General features: G+C 44.4%; 1 protein-coding gene across 15 annotated transcripts in view; it reads left to right on the top strand.

Annotated features, from left to right (window-relative positions):
* Positions 1–13222, top strand: part of LOC102696347 (unconventional myosin-IXb) — an 81175-nt gene extending 67953 nt beyond the window's left edge. For 7 of the 15 annotated variants that reach the window (XM_015365488.2, XM_015365496.2, XM_015365493.2 and 4 more), the window contains 12 exons: positions 23–67; positions 270–381; positions 1345–1418; positions 2062–2251; positions 2407–2535; positions 2924–3029; positions 3240–3371; positions 3883–4006; positions 4521–4568; positions 7215–7330; positions 8331–8458; positions 9276–13222. In XM_015365488.2, the coding sequence (XP_015220974.2) occupies positions 23–67; positions 270–381; positions 1345–1418; positions 2062–2251; positions 2407–2535; positions 2924–3029; positions 3240–3371; positions 3883–4006; positions 4521–4568; positions 7215–7330; positions 8331–8458; positions 9276–9724 (1653 nt within the window). In that variant the 3' untranslated portion in view covers positions 9725–13222. Of the gene's footprint in view, positions 1–22; positions 68–269; positions 382–1344; positions 1419–2061; positions 2252–2406; positions 2536–2923; positions 3030–3239; positions 3372–3882; positions 4007–4520; positions 4569–7214; positions 7331–8330; positions 8471–8592; positions 8716–9275 lie in introns of all 15 variants that reach the window. The other 8 variants (XM_015365500.2, XM_069186139.1, XM_015365490.2 and 5 more) reach the window with 6 other exon arrangements.
* Positions 13223–13641: the final 419 nt, after the last annotated feature.

Genomic DNA, 13641 nt, shown 5'->3' with positions numbered 1-13641 from the left:
TTCTGAGATTTTTTCATTTCAGCCTGCAAAAGCTCAGAAGAAGAAGAGGAGGAAAAAGGACAAATTTGTAAGTGCGCCAGCACCTCATTTTAATCAATAAATGATTTTAAAAAATACCCTTTAAAAATGTTTAACTTTTTTTTTTGCTAAAATAAATGCTCATAAGTGATGTTGGTAAACAGTAGCAAAAAGTCTTGTTAGAATATCTGCTTCTGCTCTTTTCTGGGTAGTAGCTTTCCAGGATTTTCACTTTGTCAAATCTGTTTCAGAAGGAAAACTATATGGACCACATATTCAACACGTACCAGGTGAACATCATGCAGTCCTGTGATCAGTGCAACTCATTCATCTGGGGCATGGAGAAGGCCTATATGTGCACAAGTGAGTATCAGGAGCTAGATTCATCCAGTGTAATACCGCGTATTATTAATGTCCTGAGATTCTTCAGCCTACACTTTAAATTGTAATTATGTAAGCTTATGATTTTTATATTTCTGAATTGAAGCAGTGGTTGATTTGTACGGGTGTATGCATTGTACCGTGGAGTAATCAGCATTTTAAGCATTAAAGGGATGCAGTGTTCCAAGCTTAAGAATCCTGTTTCAGATTGTAAGGAAAACCATGCCTGAACTGGTCTGAAACTGAGCCCTGCCTGGGTGCATGGACAGATGGGGGAAAGTGTGGTGTGGTCTTGTCTTCCCTGTTGGCGAGAAGCAGCTCAGGAATCGATGGCGACAGAATTATTAAATTATTAGCGGTGCTGTTTTTGTTTGGGGTTAGAATGAATCCGTGTTGAGTGCATTTCAAACCACAATGGAAGTAAAACAGTAACATGTAAAAATTCCAATTCACATCATAAAATTTCCAGGTGTGAGAAGCGCCTTGTTGTGCAAGGAATGAGGCAACAAAATTTCTGGTGAGGTGAAGCAGCCCTATTACATTGGAAAGAAGCAGGCTTGTGAACACATGTCTTTTAATCCAGTAAAAATATGGCTCTCAACTGCGAGATTGTTTTGCCAACAAATACTACTTGTTAGCTCTGCATGAAGATTATACTGGAACATTTCTGTGGTGAAATGTCTGCTGCACAACCTGTACTGTATTCGCTCGGCATCGCATTACATGAGTCATCACAGAGACTAGTGAGCATGACATCACGTCACAATTTACACAAACTCTCAACATGGTGAATATCCAGTCTTTTTGCAAAGTTCACTATTTTGTGATTGATTCAGAATGCAAAGATTTAATCACTGGACGGAGAAATTGTGACTGTTGTTCCCCTTTAAAGTACTAGAATATCTTTCACACTGATTTTTTTTGTTTTGCGCTTTTTTTCTTCAGTGTGCAAAATGGTGTGTCACAAGAAATGCATCAGTAAACTCCAGACAAGCTGCTCTTTCTATTGTGCAAAAAAGGTAAGAAGCATTGCAGGAAAAAGCCTAGCAAAGATTTGATTATTTCTATTAAGATTGTTTTTATAAAGAGTGAAGCAGACAGTATGACGTCACACATGCTGCTTTCAGTTGATGTTTAAGGATAAAGGCGTGTCTTATTTAAGCATTTCAAAAGTAACAGGAAAAAATAGTAAAAGTAATTTAAAAGCAGAAAAACAAGTTGAGTGATGACGTTCGTTACACTAAAGTTTTTGAGGAAAGCCATGCTCTGTCAGGAAGCTCAGCATTTTTCTAGCTTGATAATACATGCCCTCACTCGAGTGGAATAACTTCACCAGCAGTGTTAAAAGTAAAAATTGCATATAAACTGTGCATTGCCTTACCCGAGACTGCACAAACCTCATGTCTGTCAGTCTTCTCAAGTGGTTTAAAACCACACATCGTCCGGCTCAATTTCTTTTTCTTAGGTAGGTGCTTTAAGGGTAAAATTATTAACTGAACACTTCATGGCTAAATTTTAAGATGTAGTCTTCCCTTAACATTGTGTTTTCAAAGGACGGGCTCTACGTCGTTGGTTGTGTACGTTTGTGTTTTTTTGCGTCGGTGTTCCTTTGCGTCTCTCGTTCCAATGTTGCCACGCGTTCCGCGTGTGTGTTTGCGGCAGAGCGAGGAGGAGTCGGGATCGCACTTCGGCGTCCGGGTCTGCGCCCTGACCAGCAGCAAGAACCCCGTGCCGGTGGTCCTGTCCATCCTGCTGGAGCACGTGGAGATGAACGGCCTGTACACGGAGGGCATCTACCGCAAGTCCGGCTCGGCCAACCGCATGAAAGAGCTGCACCAGCTCCTGGAGTCTGGTGAGTCGCAGGCTTTCTCCTTGTTATCCTGCTGGGCTGGAGACGAGACGCCAGCAGCTCACTATCCTGAGCCCACAATGGGTTCTGCATACTGGAGGAGGGAAGAGGTCAAATCAATCTTTTTTTTTTCCATCCATATAATTTATTTTTTGCAGACCCTAACACAGTAGTCCTGGACAATTACCCCATCCACGCAGTCACGGGGCTTGTGAAACAGTGGCTGAGGGAGCTGCCCGACCCGCTCATGACCTTCGAGCATTACAGCGACTTCCTGCGGGCTGTGGGTAGGTCCAAGGTCATAGGTCGCGGGGCTGGATAGGAAGGACGGGTTTGGTGAAGGAGCAGTCAGATGCGTTTAGTTGTTGCTTCAAAGAGGATTTATGTGGAGCTCTTTGTGGTCTAACGGGGTTGTCAATATATTCAGGAAGTCTTATGATGCTGCCATAATTTAGGGTATATAGAATTTAGAGGTTGTGTTAAAAACCAAAACCAGATTCTTGATTGTGAATCGGCAAAGCAGGAAAGCTGTAAACGTGTTATTGGAAACGTGTTTTGAGTAGAAATGCCTGTGCTTAAATGAGTGAAGTAAATGGGTAGGAAAAAAAAATTAGTGCGGAAAAAAACGGCACCGTTTTCCATGGCAAATCCTCACCTGTCTCTCCATCCCTGCAGAGCTGCCCGAGAAGCAGGAGCAGATTCAAGCCATCTACAAAGTCCTGGATCAGCTTCCTCCGGCCAACTACAACACCCTGGAGAGACTGATCTTCCATCTGGTCACGTAGGTCTCCCCTGCCGCTTCTGTGGGGTGCACTGGTAAAACTGAGGCCCAGTTATTCCGGTTCACACCAAGGTGCAGGTTTTATTAAAAGCTCCCAAAATTCAACTCAACTGTACACCTGCATATTCAACGGTTTCCCACAAAGCATTAAAATTACTGGAATACCTGGACATTGATTAACACATAAGGAATCCAACCTCTTTCTTGTAGGGTGGCCAAGCACGAGCAGAGCAACCGCATGTCTCCCAACGCCCTGGCTATTGTCTTTGCTCCTTGTATCCTGCGATGCCCGGACAGTGCTGACCCCTTTACCAGCATGAAGGATGTGGCCAAGACAACGACGTGAGTTTCTGGGGCTCTTCCCAGCTGCAAGGCTCGGGAACATCCCAGCGGTCCAAATGCAGGATTCCTTCCAAGTGGCTCGGATTCCAGTTCCATATTCGAGACAATATTATGGATTTGTAAACGGTCTTCTTGGAGAATCAGATTGTATTTTGCATGTCTTTTAGCTAAACGAAAGCTATTTTAGGTAAACGAAAGTCAGTGTTTATCGATCAGGGATATGTTAAAGCATAACGCACCCTTTGTTAATTGAATTATGGAGATGCCGTGTTCACTATTCATGTGTGGTTCAAACTGCTGGAAAGCCCTAAATCTTTAAAGCACAGAATGTTGTTTGGCTGTTTTCTGTGGATTTAAATTGAGTTATTATTCAAAGCTAAAGGACAATTACCTTAGGTAATCATAAGTCCTGCAGCAACTATTTTAACTTTCGAACAGCGACTTTGAGAACAGTGAGATTTTTATTTGCCACGTGATCGATCGATCGCATGCTATCCGTTCCCTCTTGCAGCTGTGTGGAGCTCATCCTAAACGAGCAGATCAGGAAGTACAACGAGAAGATGGAGGAGATTGAGCACCTTGAGGAGGCTGAAGCCCTGGCACAGAGACAGCTCAAGCTGAAGAGGCAGAACACGGTAATTCTTGATAAATGGCCAAGTCAGACTGACCAGATAGCTGCAGGGTGAGACAGGTGCACCTCTGTTACAAGCAGCAGCACGAGCAGCTAAACTCAGGATCTGCCAGAAGTTGCAGACTTTGGGGGGAAAAACAGGAGAATACCAACACAAAGTATAGAGCCCAAGCTGAACAATAGTTTAAAACAAGTATTGCCTTTTGACATCGGTAGCAGGAAATGTCAGTGTTTTTATCTTTCACTGACTCTTTACGCTTTTGTAGTTCCTGGAATGTAATGTGACAGGTTTGCTGAGCGCCGATAGTGTCCAGCTTTTCTGTTTAGCTGAACTGTCAGCCAGGCTTTTTCGTCTTCTGAACTATTAAACCAATTTGGAAAAACAAAAGTCTCACAAAAGCCAGGGCCTCTCATTTTCCAAGCCTGATTGAGTAATTATTACTGTGATAGTGTCGGCCGCCGCTGCACCCAAGTGTAACCTGGTTCGTTTTTCTCTGATTCTCCTCCTCTTCCTGTAGCACTGGCTTGTGCCGCTCAGGTTCTCCTCTACTTACAGAGGAGCGGTGGTATGTATCGGACCCGGCTCGGTTTTCTCGTGGCAGAAAAAAAAAACCCACACAGGGCTGTTCTCCACCTTCACTCTGCATGATGTGGAACGGTTCACTCCTCGTACTAACGTCATCAAGCTGCATGGTTTTTTCTGATGGTTGTCAGTGGTAGAGATAGGTGGGGGGGGTTCAAAAGAGGAGGTTCTCTGGGTGTCATCTGAGTTGGAGCACCCTTTCAGTGGATTCAGGCATTTTGGTAAGGATGTGGCCTATTTCCATCTGCTCATCACTCTTGTGACAGCAGTGGAGGAGGCAGTCTAGTAAAAGCCCCCCCAAACCCCTCGTGTTTACCATTGAAGGATCGCACGCCCCCTGGATCCAAGGCATTGGCACCTGAGATCATGCGATTGTCATTTTCACTGGGTCTCGTCCGCGACCGAAAACCAAGCTGAACAAAGTTCAAAATTTAGCCAATAAAAGAAAACGTGCCATTTGCTACATGGGATTCAGAACAATTTCTGCAGATTGCTGATGACGTGCTGATTTTAGAACCTCTTCTCCAATACCACATGGCAAGCGTTTCTAAACAAGATGGCTCTGCCGGAGTCTGACCAGTAGTACCTTCTCTGAAGCTTCTGAGTTTTCAGTCGAAGTTTGCCGATTTAATTTTGCCTGGGAGATACAAGATTCCCTCCCCTGTGTGAAAGGAAGTGGGGGGAAGGGGTCTTATCTAATCCTTGTGTGTTTACTTAGTTTAAGTATTAGCTGTGGCTCCTTTCCTATTTTTTTCTATTTTGTTTTCTCAGGTACCTTTGTTAAAAGGCTTTAATGAAATGACCATTTGTAAGGATTTTTGCAGTGGATGGGATAGATGTCATGCAGACTGTTGCAGATGTGTTGGGTTTGGAGTGGGGCTGGTTGTCCCTGATTCAGCTGATTTTAGTAATGCTTCAGTTCATTAAATTTCCTAGGTTTGGTTACTTTGAAAAAGCCTTCTTTAACAAACATACCACTCTCCTGAAACGAGTTGGTGGTGATCTGCATAGAATCTTCCATTTCTTTCAGGCCATTCACTGCTTCTAAATCCTTTGGTGTCACAGTCTACAATTTGACTTAATGAAATAATTTTGAGATCTTTATTTTGGAATATAAAGCCTGTAAATAAGCCGTGAAGTTTGTGTGGCAGTCAGCCTGATTTCTGTTCGGAATAGCAAACCTGCCAAATATATTTTGCCACGTGAATGGCATATTTGAATGATAAAAGGTATTTTCCATTCGTGAATCCCCCAAATATCAGTGGTGGTATTCCTCTAGCTTTCTAGCTAGACTTGTAAACCGCATATTCAAAAATGAGGCCGAATACTCGGTATCCACGAGCAAATAGCAGGACTTGGGATGTGAAAATGGGATGAATAATTCCAGGAGGCACAGCTGCTTTTAATCCGAAACTACAAAACCGCAGTTTGGTTAAGGAATGTGAAAGAAATGGGTGTTATAAAACATAGATGGGAAGAAAACTTGCTCCACTGCAGTTTAAAAGCAATAGCAAAAATTCAGGGATTTGGGAAAACTATAGACCATGTTTGGTCTTCTTGCTGAGACAAAGTTTTTACCGATATCTTGATTTTTACGCTTAATATGTATGTAAGGCATAGGAGAAATCCTAATGCATATAAACAGTATTCAGAATTTGCGTTCTAACTCCTGATATTAATTTAACGAGAATTACTTTATAATACATACAATTCTGAATACTTTGGCACTGTAAATGTCCTGAACTCTAAATATCTCCCTCTTTCATGCTAAAACTGTACATGCAGCATACAAACAGGTTTTTATGCTGCACGTACAGTTACTGCCATATTACTGTAGGAGAGTCCACAACCTGGTGCTTTACACCGGTTTAAGTGTTTAACAGACATTTCTCTATCTTTAATTACTCCTCCCGGGACTTCATCAATATTGTGAAGGCAGATTTTGATTTTTTTAAACCCATTAATGCACAATTTACCGGTGCTTTTGTTTCACCAAACGTAGCAGCGTTCTGAAATGCATGCCACTGAAAACAGTTGACCTGAAGTATGCCTCATGACATGTGCTAACCAAACTGTAGTCAGCAATTGCACGTTCGCAGTTAAAACAGAATCCAACCTTAACACTGATTCTCCAGCATTTGTTTGAGCCTCATGCACTTTGAATGTCTCCATCTCTTCCTGCACGTAACCCATAAAGAACCTGATTTGAGTGACCACTCTGGAGCTGTTAGTCATTCACTAATGCTGGATAAAGCAAAGGCAACATCAAAACATCGATTAATTGCAGTTTTGCCACTACTTCACAAACTAACACAGGAACCTCCAACAATGGTTTTGCACAGTCCCAATCTTGTGTGTTTTCTAGGCTACCCGTTTTTCAGAATTTGAAAGACACAATCATTTAAGTGTGTTTGGATCTGGTTTTAGAGTCTCCTAAATTTCTCCATTGAATGAGTCAAACGCTTAGCTGCTCACGCACTGTACCCGGGTGTTGAGTGATTTAATGGTTACCTGTAAAACCACAGGTTGGCGACCTCGTGCACTAACACAGAAAGGGGGGGGGAAACCCGCCCAGGGAAACTCTGAAGTGTTTCGTAAAGACTGTTTGTTTGCATCCATCTGCTCCAAGGTGAATGAAAAACGGTCTTCGGATCTGGGGGTGGTACCGGAGAACCAACCTACGGACTCGGACGTGGAGGCGGAGATGACGCTCATGGCGCGAATCAGGTCTATCAAGCAGGAGAAGTAAGTGACTGGGGAACCAACATCATTAATCGCTGGGCCAGATGCTTCTTACTAACAATTTTTGTAATCCTGCTCCTAGACATCTTCTCCCCTCCCAAAGGTTTTTTTTTTGTGTTTGTTTCCTCATCAGACCTGTTGGCTTTGTTCCATCGTGTTTGCACAGCTTGCCAGAGGGGGCAAGAACGATCAGGCAGATATTTACGCAATAAACACTGCGCTTTGGCTGTTGGAAACGTTGGTGATTTTTCACAAGACTTTCTCCACTCCCAAACAAAAACCCCTTTGTATTGGAATCACGTGTGCATAGATCGGAGCAGTACCTTTTGTGTCCAGATAGAAGCACTGCTTCAGCACACTGCTGGTCTCAGCTGGATCACCCTGCAACTCACAACTGGCAGCCCACTGAAGCTCAGCAAATGTGATCGGAGTTATTTCCTCCTGGGAAAGCAAAGCCTGCTGCAGCCTCAGTGGTCAGTGGGTCCAGTGGGGGGCGCTCACCCTGTGGTCTGTGTGGGTCCTAAAGCTGACGTATAGTGAAGGGAACACTATACTGTAAAAAAAAAAACACGCCTTCCTACGGATGAGACATAAAACAATAATAACATTAATATAAACATTAATGATCTTGACTCTCTGATCATTAAAAATCACAGGGCACTTCTTGAAAAGAGTAGGGTAATTACCCTCAGTGTCCTTGCCACCTTGCCATTTTCCTCCAGCCTTTACCAGTCATGACCTCCCGATAAACCACATGTATGAACTGGCCTTGTCACTCTTAGAGCTGGTGTGTGGGAGCGTACTGGCGCATTTTGGCTGTCATTGCCCCGTTCCAGGTGGGGCTGCCCACTGGTGGTGGTGGAGGTGAATCCCCCTTCCCCGTGAAGCGCTTTGAGTGGAGAGTCCAGAAAAGCACTACAGAAGTGTGAGGATTATCATTATGATACAGATGAGCATTGGTATTGGGATCATCCTCCGTGTGTTTTCTCCCCTCCTTTCCTAGGGAGGAGATCACGTACCGGCTGCCCGACCTGGAGCAGCCCGGTTCGGACCAAGAGAACATGGACTCGGAGGCGTCGGTGAGCTCGGAGAGCCTGCTGGACGACAGGCCGGTGAACTCGGACACCGAAGGTCAGTATTAAGGTACAGTCGCCACTTTTTTTCTATTCATTTTTTTTTCTAACCGTGTCGATCCGTGTTTTTTATTTGTCCGCCCCCCCACCCCCACCCCCCCCCTCCGTGTCTGTGACTCTCGTTTGGTCCAGGTCAGAGGAAGACGGCGGCGGGCGCCGATCTCCGCGTGCCGACGGGCGACCTCGCCGTCCGTTCCGTTTCAGGTCGCGCCGTTCCCTGAGCCTGCAGCGCGGCGGGACCCTTCAAGTGCCCAAGTAGATGCAAATGTTGTTGCTTTTCTGCAGCTGATCCTTTTTGCCTATAGGTTGCTCAGAACCTTTTGTTCAGTACGCATAGCAGTGACATCCTTCGGATTACCCACTCTCTCCAAGTCCTTTCTCAAAACCAAGCAGGACCCAGCCCTTCCCTAAAACAAGAACATCAACATGTTTTTCTGCGATTCTGACTGCTTTTTCTCAATTTCACAAACCTATTTTTTTTAAGTGTAGACAGAAACAATTTTTCCCGTTCTGAACACGAATGGTATTGATATCGTTTTCAAAAACCTAAAGCATGTCTGCTGGGTACAATACCTTTAAATATGTGCGACTTTATCAACTGCAGATGCAGGTGGTATGTTATTGGTGGGGTTCTCGGCACCTTGACGTTCATAGCGGATCATTTTTCACTGTTTTGGCCTGAAAATTAACGAGGTGGGATAAATGGACGGGTTGGTGGCGTCTTTCGTGTTGTGCAATGTGGCAAGGCTTTTTGGCATGGCCCGATTCTGCAGATCCTGGTTCTTAGATGTCCCTCCTTTTTTTCCCCGATCTAGGGATGGCGAAGAGACTGAAAAATCTGCGAGCGTCCTGTCCACCCCAGCCCGCCGACCGGCCGCCGCTGCCTCTGCGTGTGTGCTCCGACTCCAGCCTGCTCCGCGCGGCCGCTCACTCCCCGCCCCCGCCTGCGCACACCTTCCGGCTGCACAGGCGCACCCCCGTCCTCCCCACCGGCAACGTCCGGCTGCCCCCCGGCGTCGCCGCCCAGGGGATCGCGCCGCCGCTGCGGAACGTCAGGACGCTGCAGCTGGTGAAGCGCCGGGAGCAGCCGGCGCGCCGCAAGGACAGCATCCAGTCCCTGTACGTGCTCCCCGGCGCCGAGCCCTTCCCCTCGGGCCCCGCCCCCTGCGGCCGTGACCCCGCCCCCATGAGCCGCGACTCCGCCTCCACCGCCCACAGGCGCTTCTCCAACCCCGACATCTCCTACATCGACGGCGAGGCTTGAGGGCGGATTTCCGTGCATTCGCCTTGTTTTTTTTTTACTGCTATCGGGAGGAAAGGTTGCAGGATTTTGCATCACCAAGCACTTTTGTACCTTATTCAGTTTTTCAGAAAAAATGCTGCATTCGGATGTTGGGGGGGGCCCCCCCAGAAAAACACTTTTAAATAACCGAGGGGCAGGACCTGCCCTTTTCTCTCCTTCCTCGAAAGGGACTACCTTAAATATATTGATCTGCTCATCTGCACCTCCCCTTGCCTGTTTTTAAAAAACTCTTTTTAAGTACTGTTGGAGAGGACCAAAAGAGTGCTCGAACTCGCTTCCAAATTGTGCCTTATTTTTTTTAATTCTGACTTGTAAAGAAGCATGTTTATTTTAACCGAGGAGATTGGGAAACCTTTACCTTGCAGTGGGTATCTGGTTATTTTTGCTACTTTTTTTTCCTGTTATAGGACAAGATCTTTGACGAGTCAATTGCATTTATTACTTCAGCTGCGCCTTGTCTGCTGTGGGCTTCTAGCACCATCCCCGCTCCTTTTGGTTACATAGCTAGTGTAAAACTGAGAGACGTTACACAGAAGAAGGGGAATGCTATTTCTTCAAAGGGAGATGTAATTTAGCAATGGAATGTCAGGTGTAACACTAGCTGGAGTTCGTTTTCAGAAATGGCCATGTTTCTGCACAAAGCTACTTCATAGTTGCCCTTTTGGTTTTGTAAGTCTCTGGAATATTGGAAGCCTTTTAAATTTGAGGCTTTGTTGTTATTAATATAGTGTTTCCTTTAAACCATGCTGTTTTATTCTGTCAGTGCTGTAGCAGACATGATGGCTCCTTCACCTTCTCACTTCGTCCGCCATCGCTGGGGTTAGGGGAAATCCATTCAGAAGCCTTTTGTAAGGGCAGAGGGTTCGGATATGTGCGATGAGAATGCTCTTGTGCAAGACCCATAAAGCCAACAATGGTGGGGAATAATACCTGGAATCTTCCCCCGTGAACATTTATCCTTGTATAGACTGGTAATAAATCTGTATATCCATTTTCCATAACCCACTGTCTTTCACTGCCGGTGTTGAGCAGTGGCGTTTTCTTCGGGAACAGGGGAACTTTGTACAGATTTGGTGGTGGTCGTGCTGAATCCAGCTCTCGGATTTCTGAATCTGCATGGCCTCAATCCTGTCTGTCACGCTGTGCTGATTTCTGCAGTTATGCCCTCAGAGTGCTTTGACAAGCAACTCGATTTAGTTAGCCCTAAATTCACTTGTCCCTGTTGCATGTCAGACCTGACTGTTTCCAGATGTGCTTGTGTTTTCGCTCTCTGGAAACCGGAGTAAAACTGTGGACCGCTTTCTCTCTCCAGTTCATCTCAGGGCTAATGAAATTGTCTTAAAGTGGTGGTGCTTTTAACACCTATACAGTTCTGTACTCTTTTGTGGAAGTGTCCATCGCCCAATCATGAATTTGACTAATTTTAATTAACCTTTTTCTCGTACAGTGAACACGGGTATTTGTTAGCACCAGTCCAGGACTCTGAAGTTGGGCATAAGAAAGAACAGGTATTGGTTTGTTTACAGGTTACAAAGCAGTTGCCGTGTATTAAAGTTATCTGCTGCATTGTCCCAAATGTACTTGTGCAGTAATTACAGTGATGTTCGTCTCTTTTCCACCTGGGATACACCCTGTAACAAATGGTCCGCATCTCCGATCCAGCAGGAGAGCCCCATTAAAAAGATATTAAATGTCCCCTGCAGTCCTGTGCCCTTTAACAAAACTGCTCTGCCTGCTCTCCCCAATCCAAACCGTTGCAGCAACAGAGATTAATGAGCAACCTTTTTGTATCCCATTAACGCTTAATATCATCCCCCGGAACGATGCCACATAAAGAAAAAGAGCACATTTCCAGTGCAGGTGCTTTCTAATGAATGTCTCTTGGTTTGTATTAAGCTCAGTATAACAACCGACTTTAGCCTGTCGGTATACACAGCTGCTTTAGTGCTGTGCACATCTGTCACAGTCCACTTCCTTCCTGCTGGGTGGGTCACCAGCTGTCAAGACGCCAATGACAAACCTTCTGGGTAACACTTTATTTAGGTGTACATTGTAAGTTATCGCAGAAAAAAGGATGAATGTTAGCATGTATAAAGGCATGAAAACGTGTTAGGAATTTCTTACTGGGGAAAAAAAAAGGTTGTATGTACTGATACTGTGCAGTGGTTAATTAACCAAGATGCTACGTGACAGGATGTTAGTGAAATAACTAAATTATAATGTACTCCTAAAACGTGGTGTTACCTCTTTTGTCAGAGTTTAATAAAGTTTTTAAGCATTCATATATCTGAATTCACAACCTCCCCCCACCAAATGGTTTTCCTGACAGGTGTTTTTTTTAGGAGGGTGTGCATTGTTGGAATTGCTGCGATACCTCTTCCACTTTTTATAAGACCAAATCCATTTCCACAATGGATTGGGAATAAAACAAGTTTATATTGGGACCTTATCGGTTCTGGGTTGATTCAAAGTGAATGACAATCTCCTGTTGTGAAATAAAGCACTTAACGCTCGAGTATAGTTTTCTAAACTTTAGTGTCAGTGCCTTTCCCGTGCTTCTTAGTAATAGTCTTTTTTTTCTCATTTCCAAGTCAACACTACCCTATCTGCATACTCGTCTTCAGTGTTGAGAAAAATGGAGCCATCATGCAATACTGAGGCACCTTTCACCAGTGGAGAATAATGGCTGCACAGGCTCATCGAGCAGAGTACCACAGTCAGGGTATATATGGTGGTTTTGCACATTCAAGAACGTTTTCCAGTGACACACATCGATTACCTTCCTGATGCTCAGCTTCCTTGCGAGTTATTTTGTCAGCGGCAATCTGCGCAGGATGTACACATTCTTATTTCCTTTTATTTTTTCTGTTTAACGTGGTTCTTCTTTTCTCAGTGTATGAGAGTATAAAACTTGTTTATTGATGCTTAGTGTACAGAAAAGGGCTCTGGGAACCAAGGTAGAAGACAGCCACAGCGTAAAACTTTAAACGAACCTTAAATGTCGCTCAGAGACTGCAGCTTGCAGGTGTTCTTCTATGGCTGAGTATCCAGAAGATGTATAAAAGAAATGCAGTGCTGAACTGTAAAATCCACTTGACTTTATTGCACATCTATAAATGGTATTTTTGCTCTGCAAACCAGGATATCCATCATGGAGCAAAGCATAGAAATATTGTTAAAAAATGAAAAAGCAACATGACTGCCCGAATGTTCAGTTTTATTTTTAGCAGTTTTCAGTGCCCAAGTAGGTATTTGAAAATAAAGTAGATGAGTGACTGTAAGTGTTTGGATGTCTGTGCCTCAACCCCCAACCCCCCACCACCCCATGTAAAGACCAACCACTTGAAATTCCAAAAGTATGTTTTGCTGGATTATCCTTGTTCAGGGCCGTGAGCCTAGTTATTCAATTCAACCCCCATCTGGACTGGGCTGTTTTGAAAATAAATCCTTTTAAGTAAACGGTGCTCACATCTGTCTGGATTTCCTCAACGTGCATCTTGTTAGCAACATCTGTGAGTGTGGGAGATACTTTGACAAACTATTATGTAGATGATAATTCAAAACTCTGATGTTTGGGGAAAACGACAGTCCCCTGTGTAAAAATACCAGCATGGGTGAGTCATGCTGGAGGCAGTAATTTATTTCAATTCCAAAAGCTTTATTGGCATGACCAATGAGTTTCAATGTTGCCAAAGCATTATACAATTAACACAACTTTTACAATACAGACCTCATAAGACATTTACATACAAACATATGGAGCATTATTGAGAGACCGGCTCACTGTTCCTCAGGCTGTGACAGTAGATCACGTACTGGGCTGCCAATTCAACTGAGCTCCCCCCTCCAGAATCCTGGGATTAGATTTGTTAAATTGG

Source organism: Lepisosteus oculatus, chromosome 29, assembly GCF_040954835.1.
Source record: "Lepisosteus oculatus isolate fLepOcu1 chromosome 29, fLepOcu1.hap2, whole genome shotgun sequence".
Lineage (NCBI taxonomy): Eukaryota > Metazoa > Chordata > Actinopteri > Semionotiformes > Lepisosteidae > Lepisosteus > Lepisosteus oculatus.
Note: the sequence above shows the minus strand (reverse complement) of the source record. Positions and strands in the feature narration are given on the sequence as shown.